At 44.5% G+C, this 16464-nt stretch overlaps 1 protein-coding gene across 3 annotated transcripts in view; it reads right to left on the reverse strand.

The window, feature by feature from the left end:
- Positions 1–2862, reverse strand: part of ROCK2 (Rho associated coiled-coil containing protein kinase 2) — a 107178-nt gene extending 104316 nt beyond the window's left edge. For 2 of the 3 annotated variants that reach the window (XM_019750016.2, XM_019749858.2), the window contains exon 1: positions 2227–2862. In XM_019750016.2, the coding sequence (XP_019605575.1) occupies positions 2227–2367 (141 nt within the window). In that variant the 5' untranslated portion in view covers positions 2368–2862. The remainder of the gene's footprint in view (positions 1–2226) is intronic. The other variant, XM_019750089.2, reaches the window with a different exon arrangement.
- Positions 2863–16464: the final 13602 nt, after the last annotated feature.

The following is a 16464-nucleotide window of genomic DNA, read 5'->3' on the forward strand; positions in this document are numbered from 1 at the left end:
CAGTACTTCAAGAAATGTTTTTATAACACTCTTAAAGATTAATTCACGAAGTTTATGTTTAGAAAGATGACAAAGTCTGAGATATAGATAATGGTGATGGTTGCACAACAATGTGAATATAATTAATGCCACTGAACGATACACTTAAAAATGGTTAAAATGGTAAATTTTGTTATGTATGTTACCACAATAAAAAATTAATTCATTCTACTGTTTCATATGATGAAGTATACAAAATTTTAAAATAACTTACTATACCTTTCTTTTCAAATTTGTAATAGAAGCACGAGCAACCTCACTCCACAAAAGAGAAAGGGACAATTTTTGGCCTGGTAAGATTTCCTGCAACTCAGAATCGTAACATTTAAACAACTGAAAACAGCAATGACAAAGTCTGTCCAGTCAGCATCTGATGTCAACTGTCACACCAGTAATATGTCACCATAACAAAAGTATAAAGTGTGGTGGCTGCATATATTGATTGTTGGTCAACAAATGAATAGACCAAATTGTTTACTGAGCATGTGTAATGTCGCATTTTTAAAAACAGCCTTCATTTTAATAATTCAGAAAATACTTTAACAAAACAGAATGTATATTACGTATATAAATAGCTTAGGTTCACGTTCAGAATAATCCTAATAAATGATTAACATCAGTAGAGACCCAAGAGATGCAAATGAAGTGTAAAAAAAATTCTAACTGGGATTGAATATGAACCTGATGAATATTTGAGATTTGCTGTACTATTTTTAACTGAACTTTCTGGCCTTAGGTCAAAGTTTTGCTAGCAAAATACCAAAGTGAAAATGCTGGGAGTGAAGCCCAGAGTCTCTGATTTGGCTTAGGAAAAGCTATGCCCTTCATGTAACCAATCCTACCTCCAATTGAAGACTTCTACAGACTGACCAAGGTGTCATGCTCCCATGAAAACACACAAACAACATATTAAAGTGAAAATCAGTAAAAGAAAACGTCAAACACGTCTGACAGAATACAGTACATCACTACATTCTGCACATTGTACAGAAAAGACACACTCTTCAGTCAGTTCCTGCACTTTGGCCAAACAGCACTGAGTCACTCTACAAATGATTCCAGAAACCTCAAAGGATAACCAACGGCTTCTGAAGAAAAGTCAATCACTGGAAAGGGAGGAGACAGTTTTTCTCCTATACTCACTAGGTTTCTCCCAGCAGGGAGTAGAACTGAACATGAGTTCTGATGGAGACTATTTAAAAGAAAACAAAAACAAAAACACAAGGATCACCCACCCGGATTCTAGTCCTCCAGAGTTAATTTAACAGCCAGAGCATCCTTTTCGCTTTCTTCTCCTCCCTAGGATAAAAATCCACACCCCTTTTCCCATAAATGCATCTCTACTGCACGCTAATCAAACTGGCTGTGAAACACAACCGTCTATCATAACAAAACTAAGAAATGAGCAAGGATTCTACCGTGCATTTCTAATTTGTAAAACATGGTCCTTTCTTAATCAAGAGCCAAATAGCAGACTTTAATGGCTATTAATTTGAATTTCAAAGGCAGTCACAGAAAAGAGATACAATAATGAAAAGGAGAGATTTACTCTACTCTGCAATTCAGATTGACACTTTAGCTCTGGCACAATAATCTCGGGAAATTAAATTTACTGAAATTAAAATGCACTAAATTGCAACCATGAACGTTCATAGACAACTGAAAACAGACAAACCTAGGTATGTGTTTCCAGATTTCAGACTTAAAGGGGAGAGTGAGGGCAGCTCTTAGTCATGTACCCCTGGTAGGTACTCCCATTAGGGGCAGTATCAGGTTTCTCCCTTGCTTGGACCCAAGTCCCCACGCAGCGTGACACTCTTTCAAATTGGCTAGTCTGGGGTATGAAGGGCAGCAAATCCTCCACCCCACCTCCCCAAACCGAGAGGGTAGGCGGGAAGGGGAAAAGGGGTGTTTTCCCAGTGCTCCCAGTAAAGGGCAGCCGGGTTTGACACCAACCAGCTCCAGGGGGGACAGGAGAAGAATCAAAGGTGGAGCTGTACTCCGGGAACTTCGTCGCAGAAGTGCCTGGTCTGCGACCCGGGCCCCGGCTGCCGGAAGCTGGGCGGGATAGGTAGGACGAGACCGCTCCCCCCAGCACCCCCCACACACACGGATGGGTGGGCACAGAGGGGGGAACTCGAGATCTGAGCTATTAGCCGGCAGAGCTCCTGGGCCCCGGCCACTTACCAGCAAGCTCTCCACGTTGATGGGCGAGCGAGGGTCTCGGATCAGCGCCTCCAGCTTCCTCTGACGGCTCGCGCCCGCCCCGTCCCCCAGCAGGTCCTCGGGGGCGCCGGGCATTTTCCCCGTCGCCGGGGGCCGGCTCATGCCGACGCCGCCGCGCCCGCACTCCCGCTCCCCGCGCTCCGGCCCGGCCGCCTCGGGGCCTAGCGCCGCCCCCGAACCGCCGGCTCCGGGCGGGGCTCCGCCCGGGCCCACCGTCCGCCTCTAGCTCCGGCTTCGGATCTCAGCGCCAGTCCCGGGCCTGGGGCTGTCCAAGGGGCAGCCCGGAGCGGCGAGGAGCAGACGGCGGCGTCCCCGCCCCTCAATCAGATTCGCGCCGCCCGGTCCGCTCGTCTGCCGGGAGCTCCCTCAGGACTCCGAGGGCGGGAGTGGGCAAGTGGCGCCGCCACCGCTGGGCCCGGACTGCCCAGTCCTCTGAGGCTCCGGAAGGCTGAAGCCCAGGCTCGGACAACTACTGCCGCCGCCAACCCGCTCCCATGATCGCCGCCGGCTGCCTCAGTTCCACAAGCCCGCTCCCCTCACACACCCGCGCGCGGCGCCCGTCTCCGGCCGCGCGCAGCCGCTACCCACAAGCCCCTCGGGCCGCGGCCGCCGGCGCGCGCTCCCGCTCGCCCCGCCCCGTGCGCGACCCCGCGCGACCCGCGCGCGCCTTGGCCCCCGCCCTCCAGCCGCCGCCTCTTCTCGCCCCTTTTCCTCCTTTTTTTCGTTTCCTCCAGTCCGCTCCGTTGCTCATTTTTTCTCCTTGAGCTTCCTTCCTTCTCCGCTTCCTCCTCCCCCTTCATGAATTCTGAGAGTAAATGGCCGGGCGCGCGGTCACCGCCTCAGTTGACCCGCCGAGCTCCACCGGGGGGAGGAGAGAGCGCGCCCGGGGTTTGGACGGCCCGCGGCTCTGCTCGCGCCAGACCCAGCCCGCACCGACGGCCCCGCGGGCTCGGAGGCCGGCCCGCCCTCCCCTTTCCCCTCCGGCCCGTCCCGACTTGCCGCGGCCGGGGCGGGAGAAGGGGTTGGGGGGGTGGAATGGATGGATCCGCGCCCCCCACCCACGCCCGGCCCCGGCTGACTCAGCGCCCAGCTATGCGGGCCTTGCTTCACCCGCGCCAAAATAATAGCGACCTCCAGTCGCTACCCTCGCCTGCAGAGCTCTGCGCTTGCAAATGGCCTGCCTGGGCCACGAAGATTTCCGTGGAAAGCCTGAGAGGGCGCCAGGGGAGTGGGCAACTCGGGAACAGCACCGGCGGTTGGAATTCCGGACCTGGGGGCAGGAGGGCCTGGCAGAGTTCCTGCGCGTGCCTGACAGTCGCCTCGCAGCCTGCCCTGAAACCCTCATCACGACGAGAACAAGAGGGCTATAGAAAAATGCTTTCCATCTGCAGGCCTTCGCGAGGTCCTTGCCTTTTTGGGGGGCGGAAGAGGAGCGGTTCTAGGGGTCGCTCCTCCACATTCCTGCCCTCTCCGGTCCCGGGTTCTTGGCCAGATCCACCCAGGGCGCAATCTGAAAAATATGTGCCAAGGGCTATAAAACTGTCCATTGAACCCTTTTGACCCAGTAAACCCATTTAAGGAAGTACATTTCTAAGGAAATGATCCAAAGGGGGAAAGGAGGGGGGAGAACTTGCATAAAGATGTTTATAGCAGGGCTGTTCAGAATGTTCACAATGACCAAAACTTGGGAATGGACCCAATTGTCCAGCAATTGGGGAAGAATCCAGACCAGCTCTTGTCACATTAATAGAATCCTGGCAGGTATGCAGGATGCACGTGAAGCACATGGAATTTTGGCAAGTACTTGGAAAGATGTGTTGGAAATCAGGTTAAATGAAACAACAAACACAAAATAGTTTGTACGCACTATTTAAATCTAGTAAAATGAGCAGCTGTAAGAACGGAAGGAGAATACAGTTGTTTTAAAGTGAATGGGATTTTTTTCTGTAAAGATGCTTAGGAGAACATTAAAATATCAATAACTGAAAAAACTACTTAGATGGGCCACTGGAAAAGCTACAGTCTGATACCCATTAAACAGTAGGAATCTCTTAAGAACCATTCTCACTGGCATGTCAGAGATAAGCCCACAGACAGGCAACTTGGTTCTAAAGCCCTAACCTTGTAAGAGTAGATTTTAATCAGTAAGTGTTCCAGGAGCACTTTCCTTTTGTGTTAAAGCCATCCTTATTTGGACTTGGGCAGGGGGAGACCCTGCAGGATCCAATACAGCTTTTTCCTCCCAGATAGTAACACTGGACTCAAAAGGTGAGTCCTTTAGGTCTGTATGTCAAGTAACTCATTCATGCCTCTACAGACCACACAAAGAGGACACAGTGAGTCTACACTCCTGCTTATGCACTGGAGCAAATTAATCAGATAATCCACAATTACAGATCCTTTTTCCTAATGACTATATAATATGCAAAGCAAAAAGAACACCATGTGGTTCTCAGGTTCCAAATTAATTTTTCAGTGACTGGCTGTATATGTTTATGGAACTTGGTGGCCTAACAGGAAGCCATAGTCCCAAATACTGGATATGAAAGTTTTATTTAAAAAGGAAAAAGTAGTGATCAACAAGACACAGATACTGAGCACCTTCTACTACAGTCATTTACGTAAGCTCGGAAGAAGATTTCTATCCAAGACCTACAGCATTGTCTGCATGGAAGAAAAGAAGACTAAATCTTTTGATCTGAATCAAACCTTTTGTATTTTTATTTTATTTTTGGTCAGTAAAACAATTCTTGTTTTACCAAAGTAATGCACAAACGCATTCTTGTAAAAGTCCGAACAAACCAGAAATACATAGACCATATCTTGAAAAATTATTGTCCCCACTCACACATTCTCTTATCATTCAAGACCTTTATCCATTCTCATACATAGGCATTTCTATATATGCATATGTATCTTTTTCCCACATATATGGCATTATACCATATAATAGTGTTTTGCAACTTGATTTTTTCCCCTTGATTAATAATATCTTAGAGATGTCTCTAAGACACAGAAATGTCTGTACACAGTAATCTACCTCATTCTTTTTAATTGCTATATGATAGTCCATAGTACGGATGTACCATACTTTTATTTACTCTCAATTCAAGAGCATTGTAGTTAAGAACAGACTGGAGATAAATTGCCTGGGCTAAAATCCTGCCACCACCAAACCACTAGCTGTGTGTGTCTCAGTTTCCTCATAATATTTGTTATAAAGTGTTTAGAAGAGTACGGGGCCTCCATAAATATAAGTTGTTTTCAGTATTTTCTTACTGTCACAAACATGGTTGCAGTTGACATGCTTGCATTTTTGCCTTCATGTGGTCATTTTTAAATAGTATCGATTCCTAAAAGTGAAATTGTTGTATCAAAGGAGAGGCATACTTTAAATAGTTACAGATACTGCCAAACAGTCTTCAGAAAGACTACACGATGTTACATTCCTACCCTCAGTAGAAGAAACTGCCAATTCACCTTTACTTTTCCCAACACAAAGTATGATAAATCTTTTTAATTTTTGCCAATTTGATGGGCAAACAAAATGGCATCTTTGTATTCCCTTAATTACTTCTGGAGATGAGCATTTAATGTATTTTCTTCTGAAATTACCTGTGTATATTTTTTGTCCATTGAATTTCCCTTTTTCTTACTGATTTATAGGAGCTCTTTATATATTATGGATATTCCCCCATGTTATATCGTGTTAAAATATGTGTTCACTGCATAAATTACACAAATGTCTAACCACTCTGCTGTACACCAGAAACTAATATAAAATATTGAACGTCAACTGTAACTGAAAAAATAAACTATCAAAAAATAAAATATAATATTATAATTTGCAAATATTTTCTTTTAGTCTGTTGTTTTTTCATTTAATTTTCTTTTTGATATCTTTTGTCACACAAAAGATTTTACCTTTTATGAAGTCCTACCAATATTTTCCTTTACAGCTTCTGGGATTCGTGTCTGAATCCAGGAAGATTTTAAACCCAATTTTTTTAGGGCACACAATAGACTGAAATTGCAATAGGCTATAAGGAAGTAGCAGTTTCCTATAATATCAAACTCATCTCATCCCAAATGAGCCACAGAAAGAGTTTCCCTGTGCTGGCTCTTCTGGGGGGACTGTGACTCTGTCCCAGGTTAGCATCTGTCCCTCGTGTCCTGAGCACAGGTGAGACAGATGGGAATTGGACAAAAACTTTGTTCAATACTAAGGAAGAGTAATGGGAAGTAAACACAGAAAATACAGAACAGTTAAACAGGCTGGCCTGTCTCTGTATAAGGCTTTGATTCTACTGTAGAAGGTCCACTCCATTTCATATGAATTTTGTCTGTGTTTCTTTTCTCTGCGTCTTCATTCCCAGCCCGTTTCTAGGTGATTGGTGTCAATTTAACATCCACTACTCAGCAATGTCTTCTCAGCTCCGGACATATCACAGTTCAAATTGAAAGGACAGGCTCCCTCTCTGGTCTACCTGAGACCCATCAGCTCTGTTCCAGTTTTAATTTGAGAGCTCTACCTCTTCCCCAGGAATTAATCCACCTTTCAGATGCGCCCATAAATAGGTCTATAAAAGGACCATTTTTTGTCTTTCCATGTGGCACTTGCAATTACTTGTTTAATGATAATAATTATTATGTATAAAGGCTTACTGTGTGCTAGGCAGTGTGCTTTATAGAAATTATGTTACTTCTCAAAACAGCCTTTTGCTAATGGTAATATTACTATGTCCATTTTCCTGGTGATGTCATAGGGACTCAGATATATGATAATGTAATGAATAAATAAACGAATTAATGAATGAAAAAAATAAACTCTGAATGGTCTGGCAATCACCAAAAAACATAACAACTTTTCCCATCTTCTTCAGATTGCAGAACAACTCAAACTGGTATTGTAGCGAGGTGCTTCTTCCCCACATAAACAAAGATTTAATAACAGAATAAAGGAATGAACTCTCAACAACACAAAGGGGTCATTATTTTTGTAAACTCCACTACTGTAAAGGATACAGGGTTTAATGGTTTATGAAAGAGTTTCATCCTAAGTTTTATTCATGGTTCTGGCAATAACTCCCAGCGTGAATGAGAAAATTGCTATACCCCTGTGTGAGTCAGTTTCCTCATACACAAAGCAGAAATAATGAAGCGTGGTTGTCATTAAGGCTCCTTGAAATCTCCAGATGAAAGATACTGGATGCGTCCACGACAAATTATTCACCAGTATATTATGAAAGGTTCTCAGAGGAGAAAGAGCTGGTCACAGCTCAAAAGTATACTTGGAAGTAAAAGGTAAGTTACACCAAAAATATATACATATATTTGTCTGAGAACAGTGGTCCCAAAAAATGTCTGGGATTGGAAAGCTCAGCTTTGATTCTGGTCCTGCCAGTTTGTCAGGAGACCTTGATGTCATATCTGGCAATTTCATTTTGCCCATTAGTGAGATAGAAATGGCCCCAGGATGCTTTATGTGATTTTCCTGCTCAAAAAACCTTCACTAGATCCTTTGTGATTATACATGAAATCCTCAGCCTGGAATCCAGGGCCTTGTATAAGGTGTCCACAGCCTCCTTTTCCAGGTTTTATTTCCACTGCTCTTCTTTATCTTTCTCAAATTGAATATATTTACTCTTTTCTTCACTCTTTGGTTAAGTAAATTTCCACTCATGTGGAATGCTATTCTTCCTTCTTGTCACCACCCACCAAAATTCTAACCATCCTCCACTAAGGCCTTCTGTTCCTTGAATGACTCTTCCTGAGTTCTGAATCCCTTGTAGCTTTTAACAAAATATTTAGCAAGGTGCTTTTCTCACATACATGAAAAAGGCAGTATCTTTATTTTTCTTTCTGTGTTTTTAACATCCAAAAAATGGTTCTGTTGTATGTCTGGAGTAAATTAGTGATTTCTCATCATTTACCATTCATCATAGGAAGAGTACTTTGCTACTATTCCACTCTCCAAACACTTTGGTCCAGCAAACTATACATGTTGTAGGATGCATTGTTCACATGCCTTCCCCACCTCTGAGCTTTGCTGGTGCCATTCCACCTCCTCCATTCTCTCCCTCCCAGTCCTCCCATCACTACCCACCCTAGAAGGCATCCTCCTTCCATTCCAGTTGCCTATGTCCTGCTTTCTTCCTAAATTTAACGTGAGCATTGTGCCCATTCTTCAGCAAACACAAAAAGGGACTGAGTAGGAATTCTTCCTACGTAGAGATTGCAATCAAGAACTGGTGATAGGTGGTGGCCGATGGCTCAGTGGGTTAGAGTGTGAGTTCTCAACAACCAGGCTGCCGGTTCAATTTCCGCATGGGATGGTGGGCTGTGCCCCCTGCAGCTAAGATTGAAAATGGCAATTGGACTTGAAGCTGAGCTGCGCCCTCCACAACTAGATTGAAGGACAACGACTTGGAGCTGATGGGCCCTGGAGAAACACACTGTTCCCCAATATTCCCCAATAAAAAAAACTGGTGATAGAACCAGTGTTTAATGACTGAATGATTGAATGAATATATACATGAAAAACATGTATAATTGTAATTCCAGAAGGGTACATGCCCAAAGAAATGTACAGATAACGTGGTAAGAGAACTCAAAGGATGCTGGATCTCTAGCAAGGGGATAAGAAAAAGGAGGTGGCATGTGACCTGGGTCCTTAGGATCCAGTAGGTTTGGAAATAGAAAGAGAGAACAGCCCTCCAAGCAAAACAAGAACAGTTGTGTGAAAGTATGAGGTAAATAAAAGGAAAAATAGGGAATGACTGGAAAGTAGGTGCATGAGTGGTTATAAAGAGAGTGGAGAAGATAAGATGAAGACAGATCAGCAAAGGCCTCGAGTCTGTACTAACACACCGTGTGATGTCACATGAGCCCCCACTGTCCTCCAGGACTCGCTGTAATTGGAGGTACTGGCAGAGGGCTCCATCCTCTGGTTCTCTTGCCCGTGTGATGGACACCTCTCAGCAATTATGGGCATGGTGGGCGTAGGACTTGGGACCTAGCAGTAGTATGAAGAAGCAAAGTGAAGGAGGCCAGTTTGGGAGACATTTTCATAATCCACAGGCCACCTAATTTATAATTAAGTGGTTTATGATCATGAGTAATTAAAAACTTACAAAAGCATACGAGGAAGAAAACTGTAGTTGAAGTGGTTGGTCCTTACAATACAGGGAAAACATTTAGTTTCCATAAGAGCCTGCCTGGTTGTGAAATGAGGAACCACTTTAAACTTCCCGGCCTTTAGAGTAGCGCTTTGATTGCTAAGGTTACCCTTGTAATATTCCATGTGCTGCTTTGGCCTCTAAGTCAAGTCAAAGTCTTCATAAGTGAACACAGAGGAGGCGGGCCCACTGTGCGTCCCAGCTGTGCAGCCAGTAGCACAGGCTGACCAGGACCCATATTTGTGGACAGGCAGTGAATCGTCATGACGAGGGTACTTGCAGTTGAGTCACAGAAACCTCATTCCAGGTCTAGCTCTGTCCCTGTCTAGCTGTGTGGCCTCAGGCAAATTGACTCACCTCTCTGAGCTTCAGTTTCTCTCTTAGGGTTTTTGTGAGGAACTAGTAAGAGAAGGCTGGTACAGCATTAGGCAGATTGGCTGAGTGGTCCATAAAGGCTGCTTCCTTCTCCCCTGTCAGAAGGTGACAGGATTCCAGGCCTTGTTTCTTTCACTTCCTCACTTATCATTCAACAAAGGTAATTATGTGCTGGTAACACAGTAGTAAACAATCCCTGTGGGCCCTTACTAGGCTTACGATGCAATGAGGGGACAGATAGGACACAAATAATCATACAAATAAATAAGTAATGACAAATGTGGTAGGTGCTCCAAAGGAAACTATAAGATTCCAAGAGAGCATTGATAACAGGGGCTTAATCCAGATGGGGACTAGAGAAAGTAATAATAAGTCTAATGAAATCTAAAAGAATGAAGAAGAGCTGGGAAAAACTTGGGGTCAAGGAGAAGAGAGGGGCCCAGGCTGAAGTCAAGGAGAAAGACTTTTTTTAAAAAAACAAATAAGGACAGTTCATAACAGACAGGCTGGTAGTTAAGCCACCTGCACTGTGGTTGGTTAAGAGTGACACCACACCAGGAATGCTACGGGTGCAACACTGGCAGAGAAGAAACACTTGTTTGTCTAAAGCACTGCAATTTAGCCAAATCAGGCTTCAAGACTTTTATTCTACCTGTCTACAACACTTAATGTTTATTTACAGGGTCCTCTGGGGCCATTTTTCTAAGCACTTTCTGTAGTAATTCTTGGAAGCAGGTGAATCTAAAAGCACCTGGTCAGACAGGTCCTTGTTCTGATCACCCCTGGAAATAGGGCCAATTTTTCTCCGTTATCTGAAGCCACAGAACCCAATCGGGGAAACAGAAGTTGGACACATGAGACCTGGGTTCAGGCTGTGGTGCCGCCATTTGTAGGCTATGTGACCTGGGGCAAGTCATTACCTTGCTGAATTCCAGGTCCTCCCCTGTAAAAGCAACTGCACAGAGTTGATTCCAGTGTTAAAATAGAAATTGTATGTGGAGTGGAAAGACTATACAAATATGGCTTCCGGGGCACATCCGAAGTCTTTTCTTGTACATCTTGCTACGGTCCTCAGCTTGCATTTTGGGCATGGAAGAGGAGGAGAGAGGGGGAGATGTCAGGTGTGACCTCTAGGTTTCGCTAGACTTCACCAATGAAGTAACAAAGACCGACTATTGCATCTAAACGCTATACATTTATTTTAAGGTAGATAACAATGGAGGAGTTTTTTTGAAAAAAATCAAGTGGTAGGATAGTCTTTTGTGATTCTTTTGCACTTTTCCTGAAAAAAATATATATATACAGTGGCAACCACCATAAGCTGAATGTCAATGACCACAGTCTCCAAATTTTTCCACCTCTTGTTGACATTCTCACTGACAGTGTTTAAACAGGGGTAGGCTGTTTACACCCAATCATTGTTCTCCGTCGCCCAGCAGGACCTGTATGGGGAAGCCAGTCAAACTGATATATATCCCCCACCACCTGATGCAGAGAAGGTGTGAGCCGGAAGCCTGAAGCAGGAGGTAAGCTCTGCTGCCATTTGCTCCACTGCAGCCCTCAAAGAAGGTTGAGGAACTAGCCCTGTAAAAGGAAGGAATTTGACTTCCTCAAGGCCCCAGAAACCAGTGGAGAACTAGGATGCCAGCTTCCTGTGCTCCGCGCTCGGAACTGCCAGCAGGACCGCTGTCTTCATCTCCCGATGACGGCTGCCCTCTCCCTCTTATGATTCCTTTATTTGAAGGTCACTTGTCAAGTTAGGGATAAGGGAAAATTTATTGGGTGAGGAAACCATTTGCTAAGGGATATTTTTGGCAGTGTTCAAATCTTGGCAAAGAACTTGTTCCTGTCATTATCCTCCTTGAATTTAAAAATCAGTTAGTTCGCAAGAAAGTCAAAGGCAAGATAATCAAAAGAAAGTGATTTTTTAAAAAGTTATTACAAAAATATAAATCCAGAAAAAAATTTTAATGGGCCTTGAGCAAGAAGGATCCTAGGGGTTAAGTCAAAACACTTGGAAACATTATAAAAATTAAAAGAAAGATTAATAATGCAAAACTACAGTAAGACGCATGGAGTTATTTGAAAATGTGGCTAGCTGTGTGAGCTTAGGCATGTCCCTTCATTCTCGGACCTCAGTTTCCCCATGTATCAAGTAGAGGAGTTAGACCTCATGGTGGGTTCTAGAAGCCTCTCCTGCCTAGGTAGGGCTGGCAGCTCCCATTCCACTGCTCTCTTTCCCCTCTGTTGAGAACAACATTCCTGGAAGGGCACAAGAGAACATGCACCACTTTGATTTCGGTTTGCCTGACCTCTGTCCCCTGTGTGGTCTCTCCGAGCACAGGAGAGGAGAACCGAGGCAGCTGCTCAGCTCTGGCATGCTGCGTGGCTTTGGCCAGAGATGAAAAGAAGTCAGCGCCAGTCTGCAGTCCACTTGGGCCTCTGCGAAGGGGTCATCTAGACATGAGCCAGCTTCACTGCCTCTGCTGGGGACAAGACCTGTCACCTCTGGGTGGCCCCCTGACCACTTGTCCACACCCCACGTGGCTCACACAACAGTCATTACAAAATGCTTCTCTGTTGTTATTCTCCAGCTAGAAAACGTTGGTGATACCCCCTTGTTGAGCTAAGCAGAGTGAACCCAAGAGACACCTGTCCTGTGACTCCTCAGAAATGGCTCGTGTCAGCTGGGTTTGGAGAACACACCTGCTCTGTTCTCCTCCCCACTGTAGTCCCCTTGCTCCAACAGGTCCCAGGGGAAAGAGACCCATTTAGGCTCATCGAACCCGACACATTTCCAAAATATATTTGACCAAAGGACTTTGTGTTTGTTTGTTTAGTAACGCCAAGCAATGTCCCTCAGAATTGCAACTCCACACAAGCAGCGCTTTAGGAAGCACTGCTTTAGGGGTTAAAATCCAAACTTTCTAATATTTAGATAAGGCTCACATCAGACTGGTCCCTGATAACTCTCGGCGCCCCTTCCCACTACCCCTCTGTACACCCTAACATCCAGTGCCATTGAATTATTGGTTGATAGTTGGTGATTTGTGTGTGTGTGTGTGTGTGTGTGTGTGTGTGTGTGTGTGAATGCTGCAAAAATTATAAATTTGGAGAAAGAAAAGACAAGAAAACCAGGGCCTTAAGCAAGAATATTACCTGAAGGATCTTAGGTTTCAGTTCAAAGGCACTTGAAAAGTTAAATCATACTAATTATTCTACCTCCCCCACCCCCGCCCTTTTTTGGTCAATAAACGATGTATTTTTCCACCTTCAGGCTTTTGTTGATGCTGTTGCCTCAGCCTGGAAAACCTTCCCCTTTTATATACCTATGAAAAGACTACTCATCTTTCAAAGCTTTACTCACAACGTCGCCTCTTCCACAGACCCTCCCCAAGTTCCATACTAAGAATTTATTACTCATTACTCTGTTCTTATGGCACTTTCCATGAACTTCTATTAAAGTACTTTTCATTTTACTTCTGTATAATAGCCACCAGGCGCCAGGATTGGGTGCGTGCAAGATGCATAAAAATAATAAAGACACACCCCCGCCCCCGTCCTCTGTGTTTCTGGGTCCCCTCCCTCCTCTGGGAGCCCCTTGGATCACATCTTGGGAACCTTCCCCACATACACTGAGTCTGTCTCGGCCACGTTGGTAGAACTTATTCATTAATTTGCCTCATAGTAAGAAAATCTGTTGAAATCAGAAAGAAAATGGTTCTGAGCCTGAAAAGGAAAGAAAATGAGGCATTAATTAGTAATATTTCCCAAATGAGGAGGTTCAGTTATCTGGCATTCAAATAGTCAGAAAGGAAATTGAGAGCAATAGGCACAACACATCCCATCTGAATGGGCAGAACAGATGTCAGAAAGCCCCAGCGTTAACGTTTAGGCTTTTGCTCAAGTCTTTAACTTCTGGGCTCAATCCTAACAAACCAATGAAGTAGTAGGAACAGCAGATGAAAAGCGTGGGGTGGTGATACAGAGAACTGCCTAAGTCAGCAAGATGCAATAGCTGACTGGGTGACATAGAATCAGTGCAAAAGAAAAACAGATTTGGGGCCATTGGGGGGAGGGGCAAATAGTTCTCTGAACTTCAACCGTTTAAACCTCTGTGGATACTGCAGTCCAGCAATGATATGATAGCCGCAGAGATGACTGAAGTATCGACAAAACGTTAGACTACCTGCCATAGCCTCTCTCAGAAGGCAGCAAAGTGTGTATAAGCTATCTGGGAAATGTTTCTTAAAAATTAGTGCTTGCTCAAAAGGTGAAGATTTCCCCCAAAATATCCTCTCAGTTCATTCTTCTTGTTCTCAGATCTTTGCTCAGATGTCACCTTCCTGAACACTTTGATTTGAATGGCAGCCCGTTCACCCTTGGCGTCCCTTAGCGTCCTTTCTTACCATATTTTTCTTCATACCAACTACCACCGAATAACATATATTACTTAGTCTTTGGTTATTGTCCTCTCCTACCCTGAGGAACGCAAACTCCGTGACGTTAGGGGCTGGTCTGTCTGTCTGTTGTGTCCACTGCTATATTGTGGGGGAACTATGCCTCTGGCATCTAGTGGGCATTTGTTATTTATTGAATGAAAACATGAATGAATAGATTTAGTTATTGGGAAACCACATTTAGATTTTAAACAGTCATTCTATGGAAATATTGGCTAAATGCAGAAAAACTACATGAGAATTTTTTTAATATAAGGCACATTAATTCACTGGCAAGTACTTATTAAGATCAAATGGTGTGCATAAGGGGTCTGCTTATTTTGTCCACACTCACACTTTTGCGTGCCCTCCAACACCGCGTCTTCCACAGGCAGTCATCCACACGCTGGAGGCGTGCGTGTCCTCTGGTTCCTCCTGCAGCCTGCCTCAGATCTTATCAGCTCTCTTATGTCAAGGTTTGACAAGCCAAGTCTATGCCTCCTTCAGAAAATTCTTAGAAGTAGGAAGTGATGGTATTGATTAGAAGTGGTGGCGCGTCCCATGAGTGAGCACAGAATCAATATGTAACCACCGTTTATTGTGATGTGGGAGCGTTGGAGGCAGATATCATATCCTGGAAAGTGCATTGGACGTAGAGCCAGAAAACTTGACTGTGTAACCCTGGACTCATCATTTAAGAGCCGAACAATCTTGGCAAGTGACTTAACCACAAATACCTCCCTTCGAGGTTTTTTCCCCCCCACAGGACTTTGTAAATTATAAAGTGCTATACAATTTTAAGGATTCATCATTATTTTGTTAAGAAGTAAAAAGTGTATCACATGACCCCAGAAATAGAGGTGACACCAGATCCTGATTACTAATGACCCTTAAAATGCATGGGAACCCATTTCGATATCTTAGCCAACTTCACTATTACGTGATTTGCTGTGTGACCTTCACATTTAGGACTTCAGTTCCATGATGTACAAAAAAGGATTCTATTAGTTCTAGCGTGCTGGGGTGGAATTTCTGATTCTGATCACAACTCACAAGGTCTGCAGGTCTGTAACAGTACATTGGGATGGGATCCAATCCATCTTGCAGCCTTACCCAGGAACTCTCTAAGAAAGTGTAAACTTTCTTCATTCATTTATTCACTTATTCATTCATTCACTTATTTATTCATTCTCTCTCATTCATTCCTTCAGCAAATACTTTCTGAACATCAGTTGTGTGGCAGAGACTCTACTAGATGCTGGAGATTTGTGTGAGAAGACACAGGGCCAGTGTACAGCAATGATCCAAGGGGAATCGGAGGGTCAGTTTTATAAACACACCCTTGTCATACACATCAGGAGCCCTGAGGGGACAGCAGCAAGGTGCAGGGGACCACAGAACGAGGCCTGACTACTCAGTCTGGGGGAGACAGACACCTTGTACACAGATACATTTTGGTGGGACCTAAGAGGATTGGTGGGTGTTAGCCAGGCAGGGGCAGGGGAAAAGCGTGTCATACAGGAGGCAAGAGTGTGGAAAGGCCCAGGAATATTTCACTCGGGCAGTTTAATAAGCACTTATGCTACATCTATTGTGTGCTGGGCGCACAATCTTTTCCTCTATTTCCATAGAGGAAAAGGAAAGCATGTTCAGGGACTAGAAAGCAGATAGGACAGAGCTGATGGGGGTTAGGTTGTGATGCCTAATGGGGGTGCTGTAATGCCATGCTCAGGACACATTATAGCATTGATGAATGCAAACAGGAAAAGTACAGAACGTGATCCTTTTGTGTGAAATCCTTTACCTTTACCTCTCAGATATTCAGAAGATATTAAGAAGTGCTAAGTACATACGAGACACTGGGAACGCAATAGCAAGGAGCACAGAATCTCTACCTGAGTAAAACATGTCAATAAAGTATAGTAAGTACAGCCATCACTTATACACTGATTACAAGAGGACTGGGCGGGAGTCTTCGCCTAACCTGGGAGGAGGGATGGGCGAAGGAAGACTTCCCAGGGGAGGTAACATTTCAAGCGGAATGTCTACGGGTGAATAGAAACTATTTGGTGACTGGAACAGGAAGTGCTCTGAACAGAAGCAGAAGCATGTGCTAAGGCCTGGAGACCCAAGGAAGGTGCTGGAAGACGTCAGTGTGGCTGCGGTAGAGAACGTAGGAGGGATGAGGCAGGCGCTCAGGGCCTGGG

Source organism: Rhinolophus sinicus, linkage group LG05 (assembly GCF_036562045.2).
Source record: "Rhinolophus sinicus isolate RSC01 linkage group LG05, ASM3656204v1, whole genome shotgun sequence".
Lineage (NCBI taxonomy): Eukaryota > Metazoa > Chordata > Mammalia > Chiroptera > Rhinolophidae > Rhinolophus > Rhinolophus sinicus.